The following is a 25,733-nucleotide window of genomic DNA, read 5'->3' as shown; positions in this document are numbered from 1 at the left end:
GAACAGCTGTGAACTCCCAGGTCCTTTTCCTGCTTTGGGGATGTGTCCAGTCCCTGCAGCACAGCTCAGGAGCAGACAGCAGCAGCAGCTGAGCTGTCCACAGCCCCTCCTGGCCCAGGTGAGGTGGCAGTTTCAGCTGGGGACTTCACCATGAGCATCCCGAGGCCTTTGCTGGGAGGAGTGTGATGTTCCCAGCAGGGATTTCTTCCTCCTCAGTCTCTAGCCCACTGGGGCTATTTTTACAGATATTACAGCACATCCTACCCCTCCCTTCTTTGCCCTGTGGCTCCACATTTCACTTGCCTGCAAGTGATGTCTGTGTCCATGCTGGATGCTTGTCCTTTGCTCTCTTGTCCTTTGCACCGGGTTTTGCCAGCTGTGTGTCACCAAAAGGATGACAGTTGTCCAAGGGTGAGTTGCTGGTGGCGTCTCAGCCATCATCCCATGCCCACCCATCCAGGCCTGAACTGCTCTACCCTGCACCTTCTCACCTCAGGTCTTGTTTTGGTGTTGCTCATTCCCACCCTAAATCCCTGGCAGCAGACATCAAAGGGAAGCACCAAAATCTGAGTAGTTAACAGATGGGAATTGGATGCTGTGGCAAGCTAAGGAAATCTAAGGCTCTAGGGGAACTTAAACCAGCTGGATGGAGCCTGATGGGCCCAGTGCTGAGACCCTCCAAGCTCAGTGCAGAGCCCTCTCCCCACTCCTGCCCCAGCCCCTTTTCATGGGCTGACCCCCATAACTGCAGGTTTGGGGTGCTGGGAGTGTGGGGTCTCAGGGCCTCCTCCTGGAGCTGGCCTGCTCTTTGGAAAGGAAGGGGTCAAACCTGGCTGCTGGCAGATCTTTGATTGTGAGGGGCAGGAGCAGGGAGCTGCAGGCTGGGGAGCAGCAGTGAGCGGTGGCCATCAGCCTCCTCCCCCCAGAAGGGGCTCCCTGGCAGGGATGGGGGTGAGGGGCAGCCCCTGGGACAGCCCCAGCCTCACCTGAGTGGGCAGAGCTCTGCACCCCGGGGCTGCTGCTGGTGGCTCTGCCCTCCCAGGGAAGGGCTGCTACGGTTGGCAGCACCCGAGGGTGGGGGCAGCTCCCCCTCCCTTCAGCAGCATCCCCTGAGGCCACTGCTTGGTTAATAGAGTTAATTGTTAATAGGCAATTAACAGCCCTGTGCCTGCTCCGGGGGCCCCAGCTGGGGCACACTGGCACCCTCTCCCTGGCTGGTCCTAGCCCAGGTTTGTAGCCCTTTGGCACCCCTTTGCCTGGGGTTGTGGCTCAGGGCATTCCCCAGGGGAGTGGGGGGCACCCCTCTCCTCCCAGCTGTTCTGGCTCTCCCGGGCTGGGGCTGCTCCTTATCCAGCCTGGAGCCAGGGATGGGGGCACCCCCAGCTCCCTGCCCAGCTCTGGCTGCACCCCAGCTGGCAGGGGGCTGGGCTGGCCCAGCAGAAATGAAGGCAGGTGCACAGCCAGTGGCACCCTCTCCTCCTCCTCCTCCCCAGGGTGAGCAGCAGCACCTTTACCCTCCTTGACTCCATCCTGCAGGGCAGGGACAGGCAGGGAGGGGCACAGGGCAGGCACAGGGGGTCACCCTGTCCACTGTCAGCCCCTGCCTGTGAGCCAATGTCCCTGTGCAGGGCCTGGAGCTGTTGGTGGCAGTGGGCAGGTAGGGATACAGGGTGCACCCCCTGCCAGCCCCCCACTGGGGCCAGCCAGTGTGTGCCCCAAACTGGACAGGACCAGCTGCAGGGTGGCAGGAGCCTCCCCAGGGCAGGGCTCACCTGGCTTGGCAGCTTCCCTAAGGATCCCAAGGTTGTCCCCCCTGAAGTGGGGTGGTGGCCAGCCCAGCAGGACCATGGGGTTGCCAGGGCCTGCCCAGTGCTTCCTGAACTTCCTGGGGTGCTGCAGGGCTCCTGTGGACTGACAGACAGACCATGGCAGCAGAGCTTCCCCTGGTGCTCAGACTGTCACTTCTAGTGCTGCAGCTCTCATGGACACACTCACCTTGCCCAGGCTGCAGGGGCAGCTGCTCACCCTGAGAGTCCTCACTCATGGGGCCACTGGGGTGACTCAGGAGCTGCCAGGGACCAGGGACATTTGTCCTGGAGCTGGTGGCAGACCCATCCAGCCTGGGGCTGCCCAGCCCAGGGGAGCTGTGCAGGGCAGGCACTGCCTGGGTAGATGCACTGGGGAGGTCTGGCTAGTTTTTGGGTGGCTTTGCTGCTCATGCACCATCTGATGCCTCAGTGACAGCCCACCAGCACTGCCTGTGGCTGAGCAGGCAGGTGAACACAGAGCCTGGCTGGCAAACAGGCCTTTCATTGCCAGGCTGAGCCCAAAGTGGGACTTAGGAAAGCAGCAGGTGCTTTGTGAAACTCCAGATATTCCAGTACTACCACCTCCTCACATGCCAATAAAGGCACAGTGGCTGATCCCCTATTTATCCCAGTTTTAAACCTGCTTTAACTGGTAATAATGGAATATTAGCCATAAATGAGAGCTAAGGGCTGGCATAAGGCCAGGTAGCCTCAGTGGGGGAGGGTGATCAGATACTACAAGCTAATGACCTCTATTTTGGGGTAGTTTGTAGCCTGAGCCAGGGCCTTCTGCTGTTTGGGATGATTTCCAAGCAGTCTACAGAGCAGGGGCAAGATGCAAGTTGGGCAGGCAGTTGGGAAAAAGAGCCAGACAGGCTCTGAGAGCACAAGAAGAGTCTGAAACCAAGCCAAAAGCTAAATCCAGCACAGTGGACGTGCCACAGCAGGAAACAAGCACCAGGAGGCTGCAGCTGGAGGAAGCAGGCTGTGCCCTGGGGCATGAGGAGCAGCACCCCCTGCACTCACCATCCACTGTGGGATACTGAGCAAAGGAGCAGAAGGGCCTGGGATGGAACAGGCTGGGAGCTCAGGCCTCCTGTCACTGCAGTGAGGGCTGCTGGAATGGGGGAGGTGGGTGAGGAATGACCAAGGGCACAGTGGCCCCTGGGGGGATGAGGAAGGTGGGCACCAGTGCAGGCTGATGTGGCTGCCAAGCTGTGAGCAAGGCCAGCTGGCCATGGGGAATAACCCTCCATGGGTGAGGGCTTTGCTGCTGGCACGAGGCACCCTGGGCACCTTCCCCATGTGCAGGGAGGGCCAAACTGGTCCTTGGCACCTCTCTTGAGGGAAACACACACTGATGGCAGGCTCTGCACCCCTTGCTCCTTGCAGGAGCTCTCAGCTTCCCCAGGGAAGTGAGGTCCTGAGCCAAATGCAAAGGAAGGGTCTGGGGGTCCTCAAGAGCCCTTCTTGGCTGACAGTCACCTCCAAGCCTGGCAAGTGCCCCCTGGTAACCCTTTCCTGTCTCATCCTGCTGTTCATAGCCAGAGCAAAGGGCAGAGCACGGAAAGAGCACACACAGAGCATGGAAAGAGGCTTTATTTAGGAAGCATGTGGCACACCCAGTACTCCTGTGCCTTTTCCCTGCTATCCCTCCCAGCTAAGCCCACTGACACCCCTACCAGCCACCCACCCCCGTTCCTCCTGCTGTGGATGCAGAGCCCTCCCCCCAGCACCTCCCGAATGCAGGACCCCCTGCCCCAACCACGCACCTCCATCCCTCTGTGACCCCCCGTGTGCCTGCCCCACAGACCCCCCACCCCTCCTGCTCCTGCCCTCGGTGCTGCTGCCCAGCCCGGGGGGCGGGAGCGGGGCCATCCGCACCGTGCCCTGCTACCGGTGCGGCGGCTCCTGCTCCCGGGGCTGCGGCTGCCCGCGGCCGGGCTGGGCGCTGAGCACGGGCACGTGTCCTACGAGGCGCAGGGGAGAGCCCAGGCCGGGCACTTCGGAGCAGGGAGATGCTGGCTGCTGTGCCAGGGCTGGGAGATGGTGCTTGGGAGGTGCAGCCGGCACGGGAAAGGGCACGGCAGCCTCCGAGGGGATGAGGACGGCAGGCACAAAGCCGTAGGACAGATCGAAGGCTTTGGGGGCTGCTCCGCTCTGCAAGGGGGCAAGGCGGGCTGGTGCCATGCTAGCTGGGGCACCTGGGCACCCCACAGGGTCCCTGCCCACCTGGTCCTTCTGCACCTGCTCCTTCTGCAGCAGCTCCTGCAGTTTCTCCAGCTGTGTCCGGCAGACGTGGGAGCGTGTGCGGCTCTGGCAGAAGGACTCCAGAAAGGACTCGAGGGGCAGCTCCTGGGACAGGAACTGCTTTATCTGGGCCTGTGGGATGGGCAGTGGGACTAGAAGGAGCACCCCTGGGACCCTGGGTGCAGGCGCTGGCACATGGGAGGGCATGGAGAGCACCCCGTGGCCCTGGTAAGGAAGGGACAGCAGCACAGGGGTCTCAGCTAACTCACCTCTGACTCTGCTTCGGAGGCATCAAGCTTGGCTTGGAGCTGGCCCAGGGCGCTCTGTGGGCTCCACTTCTCCAGGTAAACCTCTGTGTGTCACAAGGGGATGGGGCTGCCAACCTTCCCCTGGATACCTCTGCTGCTGGGGTTGCTGAATTTCCCATCCTCAAGCATCCACTCCCCCCACTCCCTGCACTGAACTCCCCCCAAACACACCCCTGGAGCCACCTGCACACCAGAGCTTCCATCCCACCCTGGCTGCCCAGAGAAGCTGTGGATGCCTCATCCTTGTAATTTTTCAGGGCCAGGCTGGACTGGGTTTGGAGCAGCCTGGTCTAGGGAAGGTGTCCCTGCCCACAGCAGAGGATGGAATGAGATGATCTTTAAGCTGCCTTCCAACCCAAGTGGTTCTGTGATTCCATGGCTGGTCCCACCTAAGGATTTGCTGTGTCACAGGAAGCATCATCCCCCACCACTCCTGCTCATGGCTGAGCCATCTCCCTGGGGTAGGGTCAGGAATGCTGAGCCCACGTGGACCCTCATATTAACAGGGGTTGCTCTGGATGTGGCTCAGCTCAGAGGCTGCACCCCACTCACCCAGGCGCTGCTGCTTGTCCCAACACGCCTCTCGGATCTCCTGCAGCTCCTGGTACTTGATGGCCAGGGAAGCCTTCCCATCCTCCAGCCGTGGGCGCAAGGACAGATTCACCCTGGCCTGGGTGCAATTTGAAGCCAAACACATTTCCCGCTCCAGCTGGAGACTCTGGAACTGTGGGCAGAAGCAGTCAGATCCAGCACCTTGCTGGGCGGGGGGCAGTGTCCATCCGGGGGTGAACCCTCTTTTTCGGCACTGCCTCCATCCCTCTGCTTTGCCTGGAAAGGGGGCGCATCCCGGGGGAATGCAGCGGCTGCAGCCGGGCTACGCAGGCTGGCTGAACCCGACCGCGGCAACCTCAGCGCCGGCTGCCCGGCCCCTGTGCAGGGAAAGCGCTCGGCAGAGGACGCGGATGTCACGGAAGGGACACGCACCCTCCCCTCGCTGCGCACACACCGTCTGCACTCGCGGCCACGCAGGGAAGAGGCTGGAATCGGGCCGAGAGCGATTCCACAATAACCCGCGCCCGTTCCCGCAGCGGAGCCGGGAGAGCGCGGGGCTCATCCCGGCTGCGGAAAGCGAGACCAGGCGGGAGGGCGGGCGAAGGGCCGGGGCCTCGGCACATCTCGGGATGCGGGGGCAGCGGACGGGGCTTGGTGGCCATGGGTTGGTGGCCATGGCTTGGTGGCCATGGGTTTGGTGGCCCGAGGTTTCGCACCGGGAGCTCCGCGCAGCCGCGGTCGGGACGCCCGGGCGGAGGCTCCCCCGCCCCGCCGGTGGCTCTGCGGCTCCTCCGGAGCCCCCGGGATTACGGGCGTCAAGATGAGGGCAGCGAGCGACGGAGCCGGAGCCGCCGGGAGGTTCCCGGCCCCGCAGTGCCAGCTCCGGGCCGCGGGCGTCTCCGCCCTGCGCACCGGGACAGCCCCGGAGGAGCGAGTGGCGCACGGCTCGACCCCGCCGGCGGCGGGACACCGGCCCCCGGCCCCCCGGCCCCGGCCGTACCTTCCTGCTGAGGCGGGCGGCGCGCTGCAGCCGCGGCTCGTCCTGCAGCAGAGCCCGGAGCTGCGCCGTGCTGAGCGCCCCGAGGCGGCGCGGGGAGCCGGGCGGCGCCGCGGGCCGGGACATGGGCCGGCTCCGGGATCGGGATCGGCACCGGCACCGGCACCGGGACCCCCGCCCCCGCCGCCGGGAGCCGCGCGCGCCGCCTCGCGCCCGCCGCCCCCGCCGGTCTTAAAGGAGCCGCAGTGGAGCGCGGAGCGAGCCCGCACCGCTCCCGCACCGCACCGCTCCTGCACCGCACCGCACTGCTCCTGCACCGCACCGCTCCTGCACCGCACCGCTCCCGCACCTCCTCGCTCCCGCACCGCTCCCGCACGTCCTCGCTCCCGCACCGCACCGCTCCTGCACCGCACCGCTCCTGCACCGCACTGCACCCGCACCTCATCGCTCCCGCACCTACACCGCACCCGCACTGCTCCCGCACCTCATCGCTCCCGCACCGCTCTCGCACGGCACCGTGCCGTCCCTGGCCGGGGACACGGGCGCTGCTCTCGCTGAAGCCACTGCGCGCAACCCGGACCCTCTGAGAGCGCCCTGCTCCCGGCTGTGCGCACCCTGCTCCCGCTGCACGGATCCTGCACCCCGCTCTGGGCATCCTGCACCCGCTATGAGCACCCTGTGCTCCCCGCTGTGCACCCGCAGCCCTCTGGGCACATCCCGCACACCGAGTCCCTCCTGTCGCCACCGCGGTTTCACTCCTCACGCCCTGGGACAGCCTGGGACAGCCTGGTGTCCTCTTGCCCACTGGCTCAGGAGAGGTCGGAGCCGTGGGATGCCCTGTCCCTGGGGCACCGGGGCACCCTGTCCCTGGGGCACCCTGTCCCTAAGACACTCTGTCCCTAAGGCACCCTGTCAGTCCCTGGGGCACCCTGTCAGTCCCTGGGGCACCCTGTCCCTGGGGCACCCTGTCCCTGGGGCACCCTGTCAGTCACTGGGACACCCTGTCCTTGGGGACACCCTGTCCCTGGGGCACCCTGTCACAGCGGGTCTGTGCAGCCTCTTTGTCCCCTGAGGAAGGTTGCCCCACTGGGACCAGGAACTGCTGCCACAGGGTCACTAAATGTTTGCAGGGATTCAGGAGCCTAGAAGAAAAATTCCAGGACCCCTCTAACAGCCATGTCTCCTTGCTCTTCCAGCTTCTGACCCTGGCACAGGAGAGCTGCTCTTCCAGCCAACACAAATCCATGCTGGAGCTGCTCTGTGGATCCCCTCCCTATGCTGTGCAGATCACAGGGCCTTTATCACAGTGTAACTGGGTTTAATTTCCTTAAATCCATGAGAAACACTCAAGGCTTTCTCTCTCCAGGCTGAGTAACCTGGTTTAGTGGAAGGTGTCCCTACCCATGGCAGGGGCTTTGGAATGAGATGGGTTTTAAGGTCCTTTCCTACCCAAACAAGGCTGTGATTCTATGATAAGCCTCAAGACCCCAGTCCTGGCACCTGACATGGGATTTCTTGGGTCTCAGGGGAGAAGATCAGCGGTACAGAAGAGATGTAATTACTGAAGAATGAGCTCAAGCAAGCATGTTTATTGGATGCCTTATCAAACACTGCAGAGAGGCTCAGAGTACATGGAAATTGCTTTCTGTGAGCTCTGGAGACAGCAAGGAAACTCTGATGTAACTCCAGGGCTGTGTGTTTTCCTCCTACAGGGAAGGTACACGTGGAATCCACAAAAATTTCATCAGTGTTTTTTTAATTCTTGATTATGAACATGACAACAAGGAATCATTGGCAAGCACAGGGGAATGGAGCTGAGCAGAGGGGAGTCTGCAATTGGAGAGGGGGACTGTAAAGTGGCATTTCATTAAAGCCCTGCTACCCTTGTGCTCCTCGCTCTCTCCAGAGAGGCTCACACTCTTTGGCCGTGCAGAGCCCTTGCAGAGTGTCCACTGTGGACAGGAGGAGGAGGAAGCACTAACAATATGAAGCTGGTTTAATGAGGATAAGAGAGGATTTGCAGTTCCCCTTGCACAGGTTGCCCCACGTCAGGCCCCCCTTGTAATTCAGCCGCACGGAGTAGCACGATGAGTACCACCACCCTCCCTCGTAGCTGTAGGCACAGTTCTTACTGTAAGTGTCCTGATCCTGGTCCTTTGTGGAGAATTTCATGTTGTCATGCATGTTGTTGGGGTTGTCTGAGGTCATGGCATCCCCAGCTGTGCCGTTGTAGGAGCCCAGCCTCAGCCGGTAGCCGTGGTCCTCGTCCTCCACGCTGAACAGGTTGTAGTCTGCGAAGCTGAGGTTGTCTGCAGAGTCCTGGATGACAAACCTGACCTGGTAGACCTTCTGCTTGGCAATCTGGTGGATGTACTCGGTGCCCAGCCAGTACTCGGTGCGCACGTTCCCGAAGCCGAACTTGTAGGTGCTCCAGGCCTCGGCCCAGGTGACGGGGGTGTCCCTCTGGTTCCTCTGGATGACGGTCCAGCCGCCGTGGGTCACGTTCATCTCGCAGTACACCACCAGGTGGTGCAGCCCCTTGGGCTGGATGATGTACACGCCGCTGTGGCTTCCACGGGGGATCTCGCTGCAGTCCTTGGGCCACCCTGAGGCTGGAAACAAGAGCTGGGTGTTAAATCCCCCGGAAAGTGGGGCGGTGTTTTGTGTCTGAATCCTTTTGTGTCTGAATCCTTTTGTGTCTGAATCCTTTTGTGTCTGAATCCTTCTGCACACACGTTCCTAGGCTGCACTCCTGCCGTGTGCTCACAGGAGTAAACCAAAATCTTGCCATGATCAATGTAAGAGTTTATCAAATCAGGGCACCCTCAACACAGGAGCAACGTGCTCTGACTGCAATGATTCAGAAGGCTGAAAATTGCTTTATTAAGCTATATTGTATTATACTATGTTTTCTTAAGCTATATTATATTATGCTTTATTAAGCTATATTATATTCTACTACATTACTACTACTATATTCTACTACATTCACTACTATACTCTATATTACACTATACTATACTAAAGAAAAACCTGTGACCCCTTCAGTTATGACACAGCTTTGATCCAGTTGGTCATCAATCAAAACAACCATCAGCAAAGTCCAATTAACAAGTCCCTTTTGGTGAACAATCTCCATAACACATCCCACATGTGCCAAACAGCAGGAGCAGCAAGTAGAGATAAGAATTGTTTTGATTCCCTTCTCTCTCTGAGCTTTCTCACTTCACCAGGAACAATCCTGGGAGAGAGAATGATGTCTCTCTGTTCAAAGAGTTTGTGAATACCACAAGAGTTGAGCTTCACATCTTCCAAAGACAGGACTCAAACTGATGGGGACACACTGTGAAAATGTCTGGTGAGACCAAGCCAGGATCTCTGTCACCCAAGGAGCCCCATCCGGGCTGGGCTGAGCCTCAGTGATTTCTGTGTCATGCAGATGATGCACCACCACAGACAAATGCAAATCTGGGGGACAAAGTGCTGCTGGTACAGCACAGAGGTTTGGTGCTTTGTCCCAGAGAGAGGGTGGCCACGACATCCATATCTCTAACAAATAAATCAGCCCTTGGGACCTCAACAGGGCAAAGCCATTGTTGTTCTCTGGCCTTACCCAAGCAGCTCTTTGGAGACTTCCTGCCTTGTAGGATTTGATTATGGCTTTTCCATGCCCCAGAGTGTCTGCACCTCATACAACAAACAGCTGAGTGCACCTACACACTGCTGGGAAGGAATTTGCTCCACTTCCAGTAGCTCTGTCACCAGCTGTCCCCACCCAGGTAGGAGTTATCTTTGGCCTTAGGGGCTAATGTGACCCAGCCAGCTCAGTAATTCTGTCACATCCAGCTGTGTAGTGAAAATAGGAAAATGCCTAATCACCACTTCCCAGTGATGAAGCATCACTTTCCAGTTTGGACCTTCATCTGGAAAACTCCCCATGCAAAAGCACCTCACCAAGTACTGAGCCCAGGACACAGCTGGCAGCAGAGTCCCCTGAGGTTGTAGCTGCAGCCCATCACAAAATCAACATATTCCTGGCAGGAGCCAGTGCAGGTGTAAGACATGGGAGAGTTATGAGAGCTCTGGGTGAGCCCAGGGGTGGAGGAACCCCCAGCAGAGGCAGAGACTCACCGTGGCTCACGGGCGGGTGGTGGGCGAGGTCCCTGGCCTGCCGGACGTGTCCATCACCATCACCTGAATTAACACAGGAGACAGAGTGAGTGTGGTGAGGCTTGAGGGTCCCCAGGACGAGGGAAGAGATGGGAATCTTGACTCCATGCTTCAGAAGGCTGATTTATTATGATATATATTATACTAAAAAAAATTATATACTAAAACTATAGTAAAGAAAAGAGAAAGGAGGCATCAGAAGGTTAGAAAAAAATGATAATAAAATCCTGTTACTGACCAGAGTCCTGACACAGCTGGACCATGACTGATCATCAAGTAAAAACAATCCACATGGAACCAATCAAAGATGCACCTGTTGGTAAACCATCTCCAGACCACATCCCACAGCCATCAGACAGTTATTGTTTACATTTCTTTTCTGAGGCTGCTCAGCTTCTCAGGAGAAAAATCCTGGCAAAAGGATTTTTCAGAAAATATGTCCGTGACAGAGTGAGTGTGGGGAGTAGACATGTCAAAAGCCTGCTAGGAGAGTTCAGTCTTCTCCAGATGATATTTTTCTGTTACTGGTGTTAATTCCAGAGGAATTCACCAATTTCAGACATCAGCAAGTTGGTTATTTGGGGAAATTTACATGGTGTTAGAGTGAGGCTGATGCTTTTTTGGTGGAAAGGATTTGGGCATACTGTGTAGGGGAAAACCCCTAATGGTGGTGGCAGCACTGGGAAGATGGTTGTTAGGGTGCAGCAGCAGCAGTTAGGGACTTGGGAAGAAGAGGGATTAAAGAGGGGGGAAGAAATGTGAGAGCAGACACAGGAAAACTGGCTCAGGTGCTGGGAGTCAGGACAGGTGTCGAAAAAGGGGAATTTGAAGGGTGTTGCTGGAAGAGAGGAGGGTTTAGAATGAGTTAATGCAATTCTTCTGCAAGGACATCTCTGTATCCACTGATGGCTGTAAAACAGAAGAATCAGTCACAGGCTTATGGAATCACAAAAGCCATTCCTGTCCCCTCTCTAAAACAGACAATTCACCCTGCAGCTGCTGCTGGGGCATCCTCAAATACCTGCTCCCTGCCTGCAGTCTCAGCTGGCACTGTCTCACCTCCTCCCTTGTGAAGTGTTTGACTTGAGCCTCTTGCACTCTGTGTAAGCCCATTCCTGACACATTCTTCCTGCCAGACTTCTGACTTTCTCAGTTTTGATATTGACTCTCTTTTTGACTCCCTTTGACCTTCTTTGCAACCTGAGCCTGTGTGGAGTGGGAAACACTCATGGGACATGGTCTGGAGGACTTTCCTACCATTTACTTTTACTACAGGCACATGGAGTGTTCACTCCTGGCTGTGTTGTGAAGCAGTCTGCCTCTGCTCCTTTCTGCCTTCATACCCCATCCCTTTGGAAGCCTCTCCAAGTCAAGACTCTGGAATGCTGGCCTGTCTATTCTGGTTTGCATCCATGCTGCTGATGTTTTCAGTGCTGTAGAAAACATCAGCAAAGCCATAGAATATCCCAGGCTGGAAGGAAACCACAAGGGTCATCAACTCCAACTCCCTGCACGAGACAACCCCAAAATCACACCATGTTCCTGAGAGTATTGTGGAGCCCAGAGCACACATTCTTTCTCTGCTCAGACTTGTAGCTCTTGCTGAACTCTTGTCTCAGTCACAGTGCTCCCTGTGCTGGCAGTTTCCTGACAGGTGATCTGAAACCAAACACTTGGACCTTGAGCTTCTCTGCCAAGCACATTTCCTCTTCCCTTGGAAGGGAACCAGCTCTTTCTGTCATTACACATCCCACCCCAGCCCCTGTTTTTTCCCTGAGCATTTTTTCAAGGCCTCCTCAGTGCTCCTGGCACCTGTAGATTGCTCTGTGCCATTGCCTGGCTGATTGCCCTGTGCCAGTGCCACTGCTTAAACTCTTTGCATTAACTTCATTTATTTCCTCTTTCTATTGAGGTCTCCCTTGAATTCAGTTCTCCACTGATGATTTCCAGAGATGAGAACTGTTCTCCTTGTCCTCAAAACACACAGGGAACATCTTTAGCCCTTCTTCTCCAAGCAAGAGCACATGGCCCACAAGACTCTGGGCTTGGTCTTGCTGCCAATTTGTCTTTCTCCTGTGAGCTCTGAGCTTTGGGCTGTTCTTCTGTCCCTTATGGACAGAAGAACATCATGCCATGCAGGAGATGAGACAGGCAGCAAGCAGAGGGGGACCCTAAAGTTACTCTTGTTCCTGTAGGACACTCTCAGATGGGTATTTAGTCCTTCCTTGGTGTGACAGAGGTGAGGGCAGGCTGGTGAGGATGAAGGCTCTGTAGGATCTGACTCATCAGGACCTTGCTTGCCTCTCCCTGCTGCAGGGCCATACTTACCGAGCTGGGAGGACTCTGGGGGAGCATTCATGATGTCATCCATGGTGCCATTGAGGAGGTACAAGTTCCTTATGTCAACATCAGGAAAGGATGCTGCCAGGGCCAGCAAGCAGGTCAAAACCAAGAGACAAAGGCACTGGGTAGCTGAAATGGGAAGAGATTGGAAGAAAGAGATCAGAACTCTTCTATTGGAAAGCCACTAACCCCATGCAGAGTAAAACAGGAAAATAAAACTCCAGGGTTACAGTGGGTCTGGGGTAAATGATGCCCTTTCTGTGGTTATGTTGGTTTTGTGGCTGCTTCAATATTTCCATGGGTGGGCAGCTGGTCTGGTCTGCTCTGGTTCAGAGCACTAGGAAAGACCAGCACACTTTCTGCAGTATTCAAGCTGTGTGAAATAACAGAAAGTTTGTCCTGATTCCTAAAGAGTGGGACATTGTGGAGCTGCCTGCCTGTGGGGAATTCTGTTCCTGATAAAACACACACAGCTCACCTGGCAGATTACTGATGTGAACCCCTCACTGCCCAAAACCAAGCAGAGCCAACACCTATTGCATTTCCAAGGGGTACCTGGGTTTGGCACCATTCTCTGGGATGCCTGAGAAGGAAAATGATCATGGATGCCAGCCTGGAACCCCTGTGTGGAATTGCAGCCACCCTAGAGACAAACCCCCCATTCTGGGAATGCTCAGAGATGTCCCAATCTATTGTGCTGGTTACAGTTTTACAGCAAGTCTTTTAAACACACTTCACTCCACCTGATTCACTTCTCAGTTCCTACATAACATTGGGGGTGTTGATATATTTGTGTTAGGGACATGTTTAAAGACATTTTTCCTTGAGGCCCCCAGGGAAGAAATGCTCCCCCACTGCCAGCCCTTCCCCTGGGACTGGTCATGAAAAGTCTGCATAGGAAGGAGATGCAAAGGAGGATCAGCCTCTTGTGGGTGTTCTGCTGGGGACAGCAATGTGCCATTGAGCATCTGCCCTCCAGATCTGGATACCTGTTCAATATCACACATTCAGCAGGAAAATCTAAAAAATCCCTTTTCTACTCTAGAGTATTTAACTTGGAGAACTGAAAATTGCAAAGAATGGTAAATACAAAACTTGTAAAATGGTCTGTGTGCTGCTCCAGGGCTACACTGGTACAACCTGGATACAGCAGAGCATGCAGGCTCCTGCCCCAGCTCCCAGCCCAGGGCACAGCAGGCACAGACAAGGACTCAGCATCAGGATATCCAGGGTGTGGGGAGGACAGACCCCGCAGCAAAGTGCTGGGATACCCTGTGAGCTGCAGCCACACACAGAAGAGCCATCCCATCCCATCCCATCCCATCCCATCCCATCCCATCCCATCCCATCCCATCCCATCCCATCCCATCCCACCCACACTCACCCATGCTGTCTCTGTGGGGACCCTGTGGAGCACACAGCTGGGTGGTTTTGGCCTGGCTGGAGGGGTGTCCAGCCTGAAAGTTATAGGGTTGGGCAGGTGAGGGGGTGGAGGCAGGAGACCCAAACCTCAGCACTTGTCCTCTGGTTGGCAGCAGGACCAGTGCCTTAGGGCTTATTTGCTCTCCACCATCAAGTGATCAGTCCTCAGGCAATGAAGTCACACAGGTGAAGAGCTTTCTGCAGAGGCAAAGCAAATAATTTGGTGCCAATAAGCAAATGATTTAAAATAACCACAGTTCAGTGTGCAGTGTTTCCCCAGGGAATGACGTTCTTGGGGCATCTCCTCAGAGCTCAACTGGTGAGTAAACACCCAGGTGACTTTCACCTCCCGGATGGAAATCAAACATCAGGGGCAAATCGCTCTCTTCAGAGCTGACATTGAGCTCAACAGCCCCTGGGAACCCCACAGACCCTTCAGGGAAGAGGCACTCCAGTGTTCCTGGGAAACTGAGCCCTGAACTTCACAAGGTTCCACTCCAGTGGCCCCCGACCCCCCTGCCCTGCCACTGCCCCACTGCCCCTTGTGCAACAGGTGCTGTGGTGGTGGCACCATGGTGGCCCTTGCAGCAATCACAAGGGAGTTCTGGGCATCCTCAAGTGCCACTGATGTCAAATGGTCTCACTTTGAGCCCCTCCCTGCTCTAGGAGCACTTACACCCTGGATGTCTACAGAAAATGCCAGAGCTCCCTTTTCCCTGGGATGGATGCCTGCAGTGTTCTCAGTCAGGGGAGCTCCTGCAGCCCAGCAGCCACCCCAGGCTGGACAGGCAGGGCTGCTGTCACACACTGTGTCCCTGCAGGGTGGTCACCTGGGCGTGGACCCTGCTGTGCCTGTGCAAGGACAGGCAGGGACCCTCAGCAGGGCTTCTCCAGCAGCTTTTACAGGAGGCTGCAGCCCATGTGAAGATCAGGATGAGCAAAGGAGGCAGGGGAAAAGTCACAGAGAGGATTTCTCCAAACACCCCGCTCTATCCTGGGCCCCAGCTCCTGTTCAGTGTATTTCATAGAAACACAGAATCCTGGAAAGGTTTGTGTTGGGTCTTTCTTCAAAGACCATTTTGTTCCATCCTTCTGCCACGGGCAGGGACACCTTCCACTGGACCAAGCTGCTCCAAGCCCTGTCCAACCTGGCCTTGGTCAATGTTTGCTTTTGTGGGATTTCTCTTCTTAGAGGTGCTCAAGACTTGACTGGACAAGGACTTGCTTGAGCATGGCTTGGACCAGAGGGCCTCCAGAAGTCCCTCCCAACCTGAATTGTTCCATCACCTTGTGATTCTGTGACTCTTCTTAGAGGTGCACAGGGAATGAAGAGAACCAACAGACACAAGGGGAAGGGAAATTAGATTTAAAAAAATCATCCTGAGTGTGTTCAAAGACAAAAATAAAAAAGGAAAAGAAGTTGTGGGACCTCCATTCCCTGACATTCACAACTGACCCAGCTGTGACCCTAAACAGCCCATTTAACTTTCACTGTTTTGGTGCTGAGGCCAAACCAGAGGCACCCAGAGGTCCTCCTGATTTTGGATACCCTGTGTCTCCAGCTCTCTGCAGACCTCCTCCCCAGCCCTCACATCTTAGTGCTGGGCCTCCACAGCCAGCCCAGCTGGGGGGATTTGCCCTTTCAGGGTTAACAGCTCCTGTGGCCCTTGAGGCTGGTGGCCTGTCCCACCCAGGAGCTCCCCCTGGGCCCATGAGGTTTAAACTGAGTTTAAACTCAGCTCTAGAGCTCCAGTCCTCATCTGAGCACACAGGAAGCACAAAGGGGGATTCCAGACCTCTCTCTGTCCATTTTTTCTGGATCTCAGACTTACTCTGTGGATGGTTTATTTCCTGGATGGACTGCTCACATCTCTGCCATAGCACATTTCCAGCCCTGCCCTCTGCCCTGTGTCCCTTCATCAAGGATCCTGGATCCAGCTGTGTTTGCCTCACATGGAGCCCACACTCAGCCCTTTCCACTGTGCTTGGACTTGGCAGGACAGACACCACCATCTCATCTCATCTCATCTCATCTCATCTCATCTCATCTCATCTCATCTCATCTCATCTCATCTCATCTCATCTCATCTCATCTCAATCTCCTCCTTGGCTCCCAGCCTCTCACCAAGCTAGCAGAGGTGACATTGAGGGGTTCTCAGAGGGAACCTGACCACAGAATCATGGATTCATTAAGTTGCTTGGAAAAGACCTCTATGATCAGTGAGTCCAACTGTCAACCCAGCATCACTGTGTTCACCAACAAACCACGTCCTCAAGTGTCACCTCCACAGGTTTTTGAATGTTTCCAGGGATGGTGACTCTACCACTGCCCTGGGCAGCCTGTACCCTTGACAACCTTTTCCATGAAGAAATTTTGCCAAATATCTAATCTAAACCTCCCCTGGTGCAACTTGAGGCTATTTTTCTCTCATGCTGTCAATCCAGGAATCCCTGCCCAGGGATCCATTATCTTGGAGAGGTCTGGGTGCCACTGTCCATCAAGGCCTGTAAGTGGCACTGACTGATTCCCACAGCATGGAAAGTTTGGTGGGAACCTCAGCTTGACCCTGAACTGCTGTGAAGAGCAGGTGTGAAGCTGTGCCATGAAAAAAAAGTCTGATCAGAAACCAGCACAGAAGAATAAGGTAGAAGGGCCACATCTTTATCTTCTTAAATTTGACTTGGAAAGGTTATGGAGCTTCCTGGACCCTCTGGCAGGAAGAATAGCCCTCCCAAAGCATTTGTCCAGAGAGCATTTTGATCCAGAAGACAGAGAAACTCCTGGTCAACATTTCTGGCACTGAAGGTGGATCTGTAGGGACTCACCAGGCCAAAGACAGGTGAGACTGGGAACCCACAGAGCCCTGTTTGTTAACTGGAGCCCTGGCTCAGAGCATGCAGACTGGGGTGCCAGGGGACACTGTAGCTCTGGCTGCAGGACACTGCCTCCAGCCCCATGACTGATCCTAAAACCTGCCAGTGGAGAATTAGAGAGGGGGCAGCTCTCCTGAGGACCTGTCCTCAGCTTTCCAAGGTCGTGCTCGGGACTGGTCACACAGACCTCTCCTCCTTTGCTGGTTTCTGTAATATCCTTAAGAAGCTGGGTCTCTCCACTTCCCTTTGATCCCAGCTCTCTGGATTTTGCTCCAAGTGTGCAATTCACATGTAGTGTTTATGTAGGGACAGTCAATAACTGAAACTCCTCAGCATGGAGGGGGTTATTCTGTACTCTCTGGCTGGAAGCACACGTCTCCCTCCCCTCCGCTGTGCCGTCATGGGATCTGGAAACTGCCTGAGCCACAATCTGCAAGTGCCTCCTTGTGCCTCTAGAAATGATGAGTGTGAGCACACGTGGGTGTGTGCAGTGCCTATAAAGGCAGCGTGGACAGCTCTGCATGGGAGGCTCTCCACTGGGCTCCTGCTCCGCGCAGCTGTGCCGGGTGTGTCGCGATGGGTGAGTTTCCTGCTCAGCTACACCTCACTCCAGGGTGCTGCTGGGCTCAGATGAGACCTCACGGGGTGAGTATGCACAGGCACGGAGAATGATGAGCAGGACAGCAGCTGTGAGTTTCCCTGGGAGCAGGAGGGCTGCCAGAGCAAAGCACCAAACAACACACACGCTTGGTGCCGGCCTGTGCCTGCCCCAGGCTGCCTGTGCCATGTGTTCCAACATCCTGTCCAGGGAGGTTAATGTGGAGACCTGAGCTTCACCTTGGTCCTTTCCCTGCTTGAGCAGTGCATGTGGCACGTGTGGCTGCTCAGGGATCCTGCCCCAGGAGCTGAGTAAGCGCAGGGTGCAGGGGGTGCTGTCGGTCAGCACGCAGGGGTTGGGTTTCAGGCCCTTTCCTCCTGCCTGCTCGGGAGCAGTGCAGTAGGAGCCGTGGTGATGGGCACTTTCCTCCCCAGGGCTCCAGGCTGGGACACCCTGGCTGCAGCGGGACCTGGTCCTGCTGCCCACCGTGGTGGCAATGCTTCTGCTCTGCGCCAGCGCTGGCCCCGCCGCGCCCTCTGCCAGCCCCCGGAGCGGTGAGTAGGGGTAGGGGGGGCACAGAGGGGCACAGCAGGACACTCAGGGCTGCTCTGTGCCTGGGAAGGTGAGCAAACACCCAAAGGGATGCACAGCACAGCAATTCCTCACACACAGCCCCTGGGACACGGCTTTTACAGCCTGGCTCCTGCCAAGTCACCTTCACCCCCTTGGTGGGACCATGCTGAAACCAAGAGGGTTTTGCCAGAACAGCCCAGCTTGGAAGGATTTCTGTGCCAAAACACCACAGCTTGGAAGGATTGCTGTGCCATGTTCAACTGTTTAAGAGGCTCAGTTCCAGGAGAGACCATCCTAGCTATCTGGCTTTTTGTTTAGCTGTTGTTGGATCAGAAACATCCTCTTCCTCCCTTTAAGGGAAGGTTACAGTACCTGCAAGAGCCCAGAGTTTCATAGGTTGAATTGGAATTACCCACAGCAAATTGTCTCCCATCAGATACAAAGCAAAAAACAAATTGGAGAGCAAATTGGTTTGGCTAGTAAGTCATGAGAGATCAGACAAATTATAACAAGCTGGGGGAAGAGACCCCTATAAGACAAAGGCACAACTAAGCCTTCTTATCCAATGCCATGAGCCCCAGGGAAAACATAAATTTTCATTATATATCCTCATCCAGTGGAGCATCTGGATACTTCTGATTCCTGCAAGAGCTGCAGCTCAGTATATCAAGGGTATATGGGCCAGACATACTCTGAGGACATAATTGGCAATCCTTGAGATTTTTTCACCCTTCTTTCTTTGGCAAGAGGCTCCAAATGAAGCAGCAAATCACGAGAAATAGGTTCCAGAGCTCTTACAGAGGCTGAAGGTTCTTATAGAACCTTCAGGTTCCCTGAGAATGAGCCAGTGGAAAAGCCACAGACAGAACCACTCCTTTTTATCCTGAGTCCTCACCGATCTTCAGAAGCTCCTTGTTGTCCTGACAGACTCACAGACTATTTGAATATCACCAGTATAGCTGGACAGGACATGCCTGAGCTTGTCTGGCCTTGGTGCTGAACCAAACAGCAGCACTGGGGTTTTCACCCCAGGGACACTTTTGGCTGGCTGGGTGTGTGGTGTTTCACCCCACAGACACTTTTGGCCATGGCTGTGTGGTGTTTCACCCCACAGACACTTTTGGCCATGGGTGTGTGGTGTTTCACCCCACAGACACTTTTGGCTGGCTGGGTGTGTGGTGTTTCATCCCAGAGACACTTTTGGCCATGGGTGTGTGGTGTTTCACCCCAGGGACACTTTTGGCTGGCTGGGTGTGTGGTGTTTCACCCCACAGACACTTTTGGCCATGGCTGTGTGGTGTTTCACCCCAGGGACACTTTTGGCCATGGCTGTGTGGTGTTTCACCCCACAGACACTTTTGGCCACGGGTGTGTGGTGTTTCACCCCACAGACACTTTTGGCTGGCTGGGTGCTGCAGCTGGGTGCTTGCAGACAAGTCCAGGCGTGCAGGAGCTCTGGTGGTGCTGGGATGGAGCCTCCCCCCATAACAGGGTCTGCCCCTCGGGGTTACCTCTGGGGGAGAAGCTTTAAGGCGATGGGGAAGGAAAGGAGTGGGTTCTGATGGAGGGTTTGGATCCAGAGCTTTATTCTGGCCCACAGCCTCTGAACCCACAGCAGCTCCAGCAGAACTCCTGACCCCGTGGGTGCTGTTCCTTTAACCCCGGGCAGAGGGGAGGGAAGGGGTAGGAATCCCACCAGCCAGGGACACAGAAGGAGGTCTTAAGGGACAAAGGACACCTGGATGACCCAGTGCCCCCCGGGGGTAGAGGGCATCCTTTGAACCTGCCAATCACTCAGTGCCCTCCTGGAATGCCAGGACTGACAGACAGTGCTGGGAGGGGGAAGGAGAGGGGACTGACACACCTGGCAGGGAATTATCAGGGTAGGGACCCCAGGTTCCGAGGTAAACCCTGAAATCATAACACAACAGCAGACCTTCTCTCTCCCCCCACCCCGTGTTTGCTGCTGCAGCCTCAGGGTTCCCCCCGGACTGCAGCCGCCTCCGTAAGGGCAGCCCCAGCGGCGTGTACGTGATCCAGCCCGCCCGCTCCCCGCCGCGCGTGGTCTGGTGCGACATGGACACCGAGGGCAAGGGCTGGACCGTGGTGCAGAGGAACTCCCACGACACCGAGCTCACGTGGAAGCAATCCTGGACCACCTACAAGTATGGCTTTGGGAACGTGCACAGCGATTACTGGCTGGGCACCGAGTACCTGCACCTGCTGACGCAGCAGGGCACCTACAAGGTGCGCTTCGTGGTGCGGGACAAAGCCAACGTCACCCACTACGCCGAGTACGACATCTTCCGAGTGGAGAATGAGGCCAGCGGGTACCCCCTGAGGCTGGGCAGGCACTCTGGAGATGGGGATGACTACCTGACCCTCTACCACCCCAAGAAGGGGGGCATTCATGACAACATGAAGTTCAGCACAGTCGACAAGGACCAGGACCAGTACAGCGGGAACTGCGCCAAGAGCTACGGGGGGTGGTGGTACAACAGGTGCCAGAACGTCCTGCTCAATGCCAAAAACTACATTGTCTGGCCAGGATTCTGTGATAAAGGTGACTGTGCATCCTCCCTCATCCTGGTCAAACCCACAGATGTGTGTTGACCATGCCCAGCTCCCTGGGAGTGTGGGGGTGCCACCATCCCCAGCTCGGTGCCCCATTCCCATGCCAGTCCCAGTGCACATCCTGCTCTGCCCGCAGCTCCTGTTCCCTCACCAGCCAAAACACAGCAGCTCTGGGGCTCAGGAGCCATTGCCCGGAGCGCTGGGCACACGGGCAGCTTTGTCCAGTGCCATGATGCTGGCTGGCACTGGGGCACAGGCACTGGTTTGGGGTGGGTGCACCCGCTCCCATCCTGGGGAGGGGGACGTGGTGCCAGCTCCCTTCCCCTGCAGTTGGTGACCCCTGCTTTGCCCAGGCCCTGCTCCCTCCCTGAGCCCCACACACCCCACAGCTCTGCTATCCATGGTGGGAGGAATCAGCTGCAATAAACCCTGGAGCCAGACTGTGCTGCCTCATGTCTACCTGCACACAGGTGTGGGGGGATCACTCTGCCCACTGTTCAGGGTGGCAGACTTGGGGGAAAGTAATTGTGTTTGGCAATATTCCTTTCAATGGTTTGTTCCAACCTGGACTGTGGCTGTAAGGCTACAATTAGGCAACAGGGCCAGCAAAGCCCTGATCATGCACAACCCTCACTCACAGTTTGGCCCTGTTCATGGCTGGGTGGTTTCTCTGTGCTGGGAAAGAGAAGAAACCACCACAACCTGGAGTGTGGAGAGGGCAGTGGACTCCCTGAGGGTGTGAGTGATGTGGGTCAGTCAGTCCCATCATTCCCTGCTGCACACAGGGAATGTGTCTATGAAGTTCCTTGTGATGCAGGGAATTTTAAACTTGGGGCATAAAAGAACCCACAGCTCCTCTCCTCCCTCTGTGGAAGGAGAGCTGAGCTCAAGGAAGGTTTGTGGCTTGGAATGCTGAATAACATGGGGACTCTGGAGCCAAAGTCTGTGAGCAAGGTCCCAGGGCACCCTGCAGAGCTATGGCAGTTCCTGAGGAGCTGTCGAGTTCCCAAGGAGCATTCTCTGGCAGCCTTGGAGGCACCTGCAGGTGGGCAGCACTGCTTCATGTGAAGATGGAGATGTGAGGGTGCTGCTGGCTGAGAAAGGCTTCCCAGCTGGAGCTGAGCTGACAGTAGCACTTCTGGACTAAGAGATATGGCTGCTGGTTTAGAAAGGCATTGGTGCTCCAGCCTGGATGCACAACCTAACACAAGGGGAGAGGCTGGACAAAGGCTTGGGGCTCCTGGTAAACAACATTCCACCCAGCAGGCAGCCCTGAGCAATGCTGAGCTGCATTCCTGGGTCTCTGTTGGAAAGAGAATAGTTGCACTCAATGATTCTTGTGGGTCCCTTCCAACTCAGAATATTCTGTGAATCTATGAGTGCAGCCAGTGAGACATCTGCTCTGTTCAGCACTGCTAGACAACAGTGCAACAGCCAAACATCCTCCCTCTGCTCAGCATCACAGCACGGGTACCATGTCCACTGCTCAGCTGCCCAGTGCACAAGGTTATCACCACACCAGAGCACTCCAATACAGACCCAAGCTGATCCAGAATCGTGAAATTCTGGGATCCCTGCCCTGTCAGGCTGTCTCAGCTCTCACACCAGCCCAGACAGACCAGCCACGTGGTGCTGTGTGGCCTTGCAGTACTGTTCCACTCTCCCAGTTCCCTCCCAGTGTTCACAGGGTTAATGAGGCAGGATGACACTGGCCTGGCTTTCCAGGTCATGGCTGGCAGGGTGCAACTGACCTGGTGATTCCCTCATACCCTCTGCTTGCTGTTGGCTGTGTCATGCTACTTTCCCTTTGTGGAAGATCCCCTCTTTGGAATGCAGCCCTCTTCTGGGGGGGTGAAAGTTTTGTCTCTAATTCCTCACTTGAGTTGCATGAAAAAATTTTCCTTTGAAAACTTTTTCTTATTGCACCAGAAGCCTCACGTGTGTTTCTGGCAGGAAACAGGCAGCAGTTGCAAGGAGTTCCCAAATAAATGAAGGACACTGTGCAGGTCTGAAAGTGATTTTATTCTGCAGGATGAATACGGACTGCAGCAGGGGTTTGTTGTGGACATGGTCTGCCCTGGGGTCAGTATAGCTTAGGTCAGGTTAGCTAGTGATGGTGGATGCTTTTCTGCTGAAAACATCTGTACCCACAAAGCAAAAAGAGCTTAAGGCCATGCTAATCAGGAGGATTTTAGGCTTTTGAGCACAGACTTCTCTCCAGAAGGAATATGCTTGGATACTGCAGTGTTTATAAAGATGAGCTCTAATAATATTGCCCCCAAAACCCACCACAGGTGAATGGCCAGAAACAGAGCCAGGAGCTTTGCTACTTTTCAGGACAGGAGGAAAACAAAGCAGTTCTTGATCTAGAGGAACAATCCTATTTACCCCCAAGGCCTCATCATCAAATGGGCCCCAGCAGGGCACTGGCTGGGCCATGTGCTGCATGTGGACAGAAGGGGGAAGGAGGTCTAGGGGTATGGAGTTGGTTTGATGAGGATGGCTGAGGCTCTGCAGTTCCCCTTGCACAGCTTGCCCCACGTCAGCCCCCCCTTGACATTCAGCTGCACAGAGTAACACGCTGAGTACCACCACCCACCCCCATAGCGTGAGGCACAGTTCCCTCTGTAAGTGTCCTGATCCCGATCCTTTGTGGAGAACTTCATATTGTTGTGCACTTTCCTGGGATTGTCTGAATCCATGGCATCCTCTGCTGTCCCCGAGTGCGCTCCCAGCCTGAGCCGGTAGCCCTGGGACTCATCATCCAGGCTGAACAGGTTGTAGTCAGCAAACTTCATGTTGTTTGCAGCGTCCCAGATGACAAACCTGACCTGGTAGATCTTCTGCCTGGTGATCTGGTGGATGTACTCGGTGCCCAGCCAGAACTCAGCGTGCACATTCCCAAAGCCGTGCTTGTAGGTGCTCCAGGACTCGGCCCAGGTGATGTCCGTGTCCCGCCGGTTCCTCTGGATGACGGTCCAGCCCCCGTCTGCCCCGCTCATCTCACAGTACACCATGATGGGGTGCAGGCCCGTGGGCTGGATGATGTACACACCACTGGGGCTGCCCACCACAACCTCGCTGCAGTCCCTGGGCCAAGCTGGGGTTAGGACAGAGGGGGATAGAACAAAAGCCTGGGCATCAGGACAAGACCCTGGGCAGGAGGGAGATTCATCTGGCCAGGGCACATGAGGGATAACCAGCTCTCCCAGCCCAGAGAGGGGTTGGCCTCAACCCTCTGTTCCTTTCCCATAGGGAAGACCAACACAAGTCAGCCCCATTGAAAGGCCCCAGACTGACTGAGCTATGCTGATATCAGTCCAAGAGACTGAATATGGGCACCAATGGGCTCCCTTGGGTCTCCTGAAAAAGGGGCTGTGCCACTACAGCAGGGCCATGCTGGGAGGAAGGTGAAGAGGACCCAGCCCCTGCCTGTGACTAAGGGAATGGGGAAAAAATAATCCCGTCAAGCACAAAGCCACCCTTCCCAGCCTGCACAGTGACACACAAACACACAGAGAGCCCTGCAGCCTGTGCTGGGCACACCTTCACCATCCTCCATCCTGGAGCAGGGCCAGGACGAGGGACAGTGCACTGTCCTGCCCTACCCAGAGCTGGCTGAACACATGCACACAACACCAGGTGCCCAAGGGATGTTACCTACTGGTTCTCTTCAGAACACTCGAAGTGTTGGAGGGAGATTTCTTGAAGGTGTTGAGGCTTTGTGTGTGCACAGAATGGCCTGGTGAAGCCAAGACGAGCAGGGAAGCAAGGAGCAGAAGACACTGAGCTGGTAGAAAGGGATAAGAAGAAAAGTGACCATCCCTCCCATGGCACCAACACCACAGCTAACACAAGCCTGTGAGGTGCAGGAGGGCACTGAGCATGCTGGGCAGCATCAGGCTGCTCCCTGCAAGCTGCAAAGCTTGCAAAAAGGGTCACAACCTTCCCTTCCCCCCTTGATCTGCAGTGGACAAGTCAAACACGGGGTAGTTTTGGGCAGAGTCAAAGCAGCCAACAACTGCCTGAGGCAAGTTTCACTCCTGCTCCCTGGAGCAGGGGCCTGGCTGGGCTGAGCCAGAAGACAGGGCATGAGCAGCTGGTGCTCAGAGGTGGCCAGTGCCCCTAAAGGGCACCGGTGCCACTGCTCCCCATCAGTGTGCAAGAACCAGAGCATGGAGCCTCTCCCTGTTGCTGAGCTGCCCTACCTTTGCTCTCCCCATTGCTGGCAAGGAGTGCCCACTTCCCAGCCCTGTACTCACCCATTGCTCCCTGTGGAAATGCCCTCTGGAGCGCAGAGCTCTGCACTGGCCGGGCACACAGAAGGATTTGTAGTGCCCTCTGCTCTGGGCGGGCTGAGTGGGTCCTGCCTCCCTTTTCTGCTGGAAGAGATCAGGTTGGTTTCCTTTGTGCCTGCAGAAAACACCAGCTGAGGTGGAGGTGCCTGTGGTTCTGGATTGCAAAGAAAAGAATTCCCGCGCCAGCAAGAATCCTTGGAATGGTCTCTTCTGTGAGTGCTGAGTGACTTGGATGGAATTTCCCCAAGGAACAGCATATTTGCAAACTTTGAAGAGTATTGCTCAGCAAACACTTGAATGCCACAGTCACCAGCCAGGTGGAGAGCAAACAGGTCTGTCCCTGCCTCCCACCACTGCAGCTGGTGCTGCCAGGTCAAGGGGCTCTTGTTTAATCTGCTTCACTCCAGCCCAGCCTGGCTTTGGGTGGGGCAGCAGAGCAACCCCAAGATCCTCAGAGAGGGGAGCTGCTGTGGGGCAGTGTTTGAAGCAGCTGGTGCGTTCTGGGGTGCATGACACAGGCAGAAGGTTGTGTTGGAGGGGTCTGTATCTGGGGGAAGCAGGAGACATTGCTACAGACATTGTTCCAGTGTTGGCCCTTGCTGGAGTCAGGGGCAGCCAAGGGACCCATCCTTTGTGTTTCTGAACCACTCCCATTGATTCTTGCCAATTTAAGGCAGCTCTAAAGCAAGTCTGTCAAGCTACTGCCCTTCTCCCCCACCCTGCACCATCACCACCACTGAGAGCTCTGCAGCTCCAGCTGGAATGCCCACCCAGGAAAAGGAAATGCTGCCCAGTACCCAGTTTTAATGTCTGCAAGCCCAAGGACCCAATATTTCTATCACAAGCATAATCCAGGTTTTCAGAACTCTGTATTTCTATTTTAAGACTGGCACAAAAAAAGCAATTGCAGAAATTTTGGTTCTCTGGGGTGGATCCATGTGCTACAGTGCCCTAGACTGAATCCAG

At 55.7% G+C, this 25,733-nt stretch overlaps 4 protein-coding genes across 5 annotated transcripts; 1 reads left to right on the top strand and 3 right to left on the bottom strand.

Annotated features, from left to right (window-relative positions):
- Positions 1-3,701: 3,701 nt before the first annotated feature.
- VPS37D (VPS37D subunit of ESCRT-I) lies at positions 3,702-6,072 on the bottom strand (the record flags this gene model as incomplete). 2 transcript variants are annotated; one of them, XM_084219348.1, is made up of 5 exons in its annotated part: positions 5,919-6,047; positions 4,919-5,090; positions 4,328-4,410; positions 4,041-4,190; positions 3,702-3,968 (listed from the first exon to the last, which is right to left on the bottom strand). In XM_084219348.1, exons 1-5 carry the CDS (start codon positions 6,039-6,041, stop codon positions 3,702-3,704), a joined length of 795 nt encoding a protein of 264 aa, XP_084075474.1. In that variant the 5' UTR covers positions 6,042-6,047. The 2 variants fall into 2 exon arrangements, with proteins under 2 accessions (XP_084075474.1, XP_084075475.1); XM_084219349.1 differs by having other exon boundaries at positions 3,702-4,190; positions 5,919-6,072.
- A 1,450-nt stretch (positions 6,073-7,522) lies between these two features.
- Positions 7,523-13,854, bottom strand: LOC311161607 (fibrinogen-like protein 1-like protein). Its single transcript, XM_084219299.1, has 4 exons — positions 13,813-13,854; positions 12,414-12,557; positions 10,047-10,109; positions 7,523-8,527 (listed from the first exon to the last, which is right to left on the bottom strand). Exons 1-4 carry the CDS (start codon positions 13,814-13,816, stop codon positions 7,893-7,895), a joined length of 846 nt encoding a protein of 281 aa, XP_084075425.1. The 5' UTR covers positions 13,817-13,854; the 3' UTR covers positions 7,523-7,892.
- A 3,328-nt stretch (positions 13,855-17,182) lies between these two features.
- Positions 17,183-20,866, top strand: LOC311161360 (fibrinogen-like protein 1-like protein; the record flags this gene model as incomplete). The annotated part of the gene is given in 4 exon segments (XM_084218868.1): positions 17,183-17,200; positions 17,202-17,304; positions 17,757-17,876; positions 19,868-20,866. Coding segments are annotated over 4 exon segments (882 nt in total). The 3' UTR covers positions 20,509-20,866.
- A 1,924-nt stretch (positions 20,867-22,790) lies between these two features.
- Positions 22,791-24,735, bottom strand: LOC311161584 (fibrinogen-like protein 1-like protein; the record flags this gene model as incomplete). Its single annotated transcript, XM_084219260.1, has 3 exons — positions 22,791-23,569; positions 24,134-24,259; positions 24,678-24,735. The coding sequence occupies 3 exons, from the start codon at positions 24,733-24,735 to the stop codon at positions 22,941-22,943; spliced, it is 813 nt and encodes a 270-aa protein (XP_084075386.1). The 3' UTR covers positions 22,791-22,940.
- Between the last annotated feature and the right edge of the window lie 998 nt (positions 24,736-25,733).

This window comes from Fringilla coelebs (genome assembly GCF_963513975.1).
Source record: "Fringilla coelebs genome assembly, chromosome: 20".
Taxonomy (NCBI): Eukaryota; Metazoa; Chordata; class Aves; order Passeriformes; family Fringillidae; genus Fringilla; species Fringilla coelebs.
This window is presented reverse-complemented; position numbering and strand designations above follow the sequence as displayed.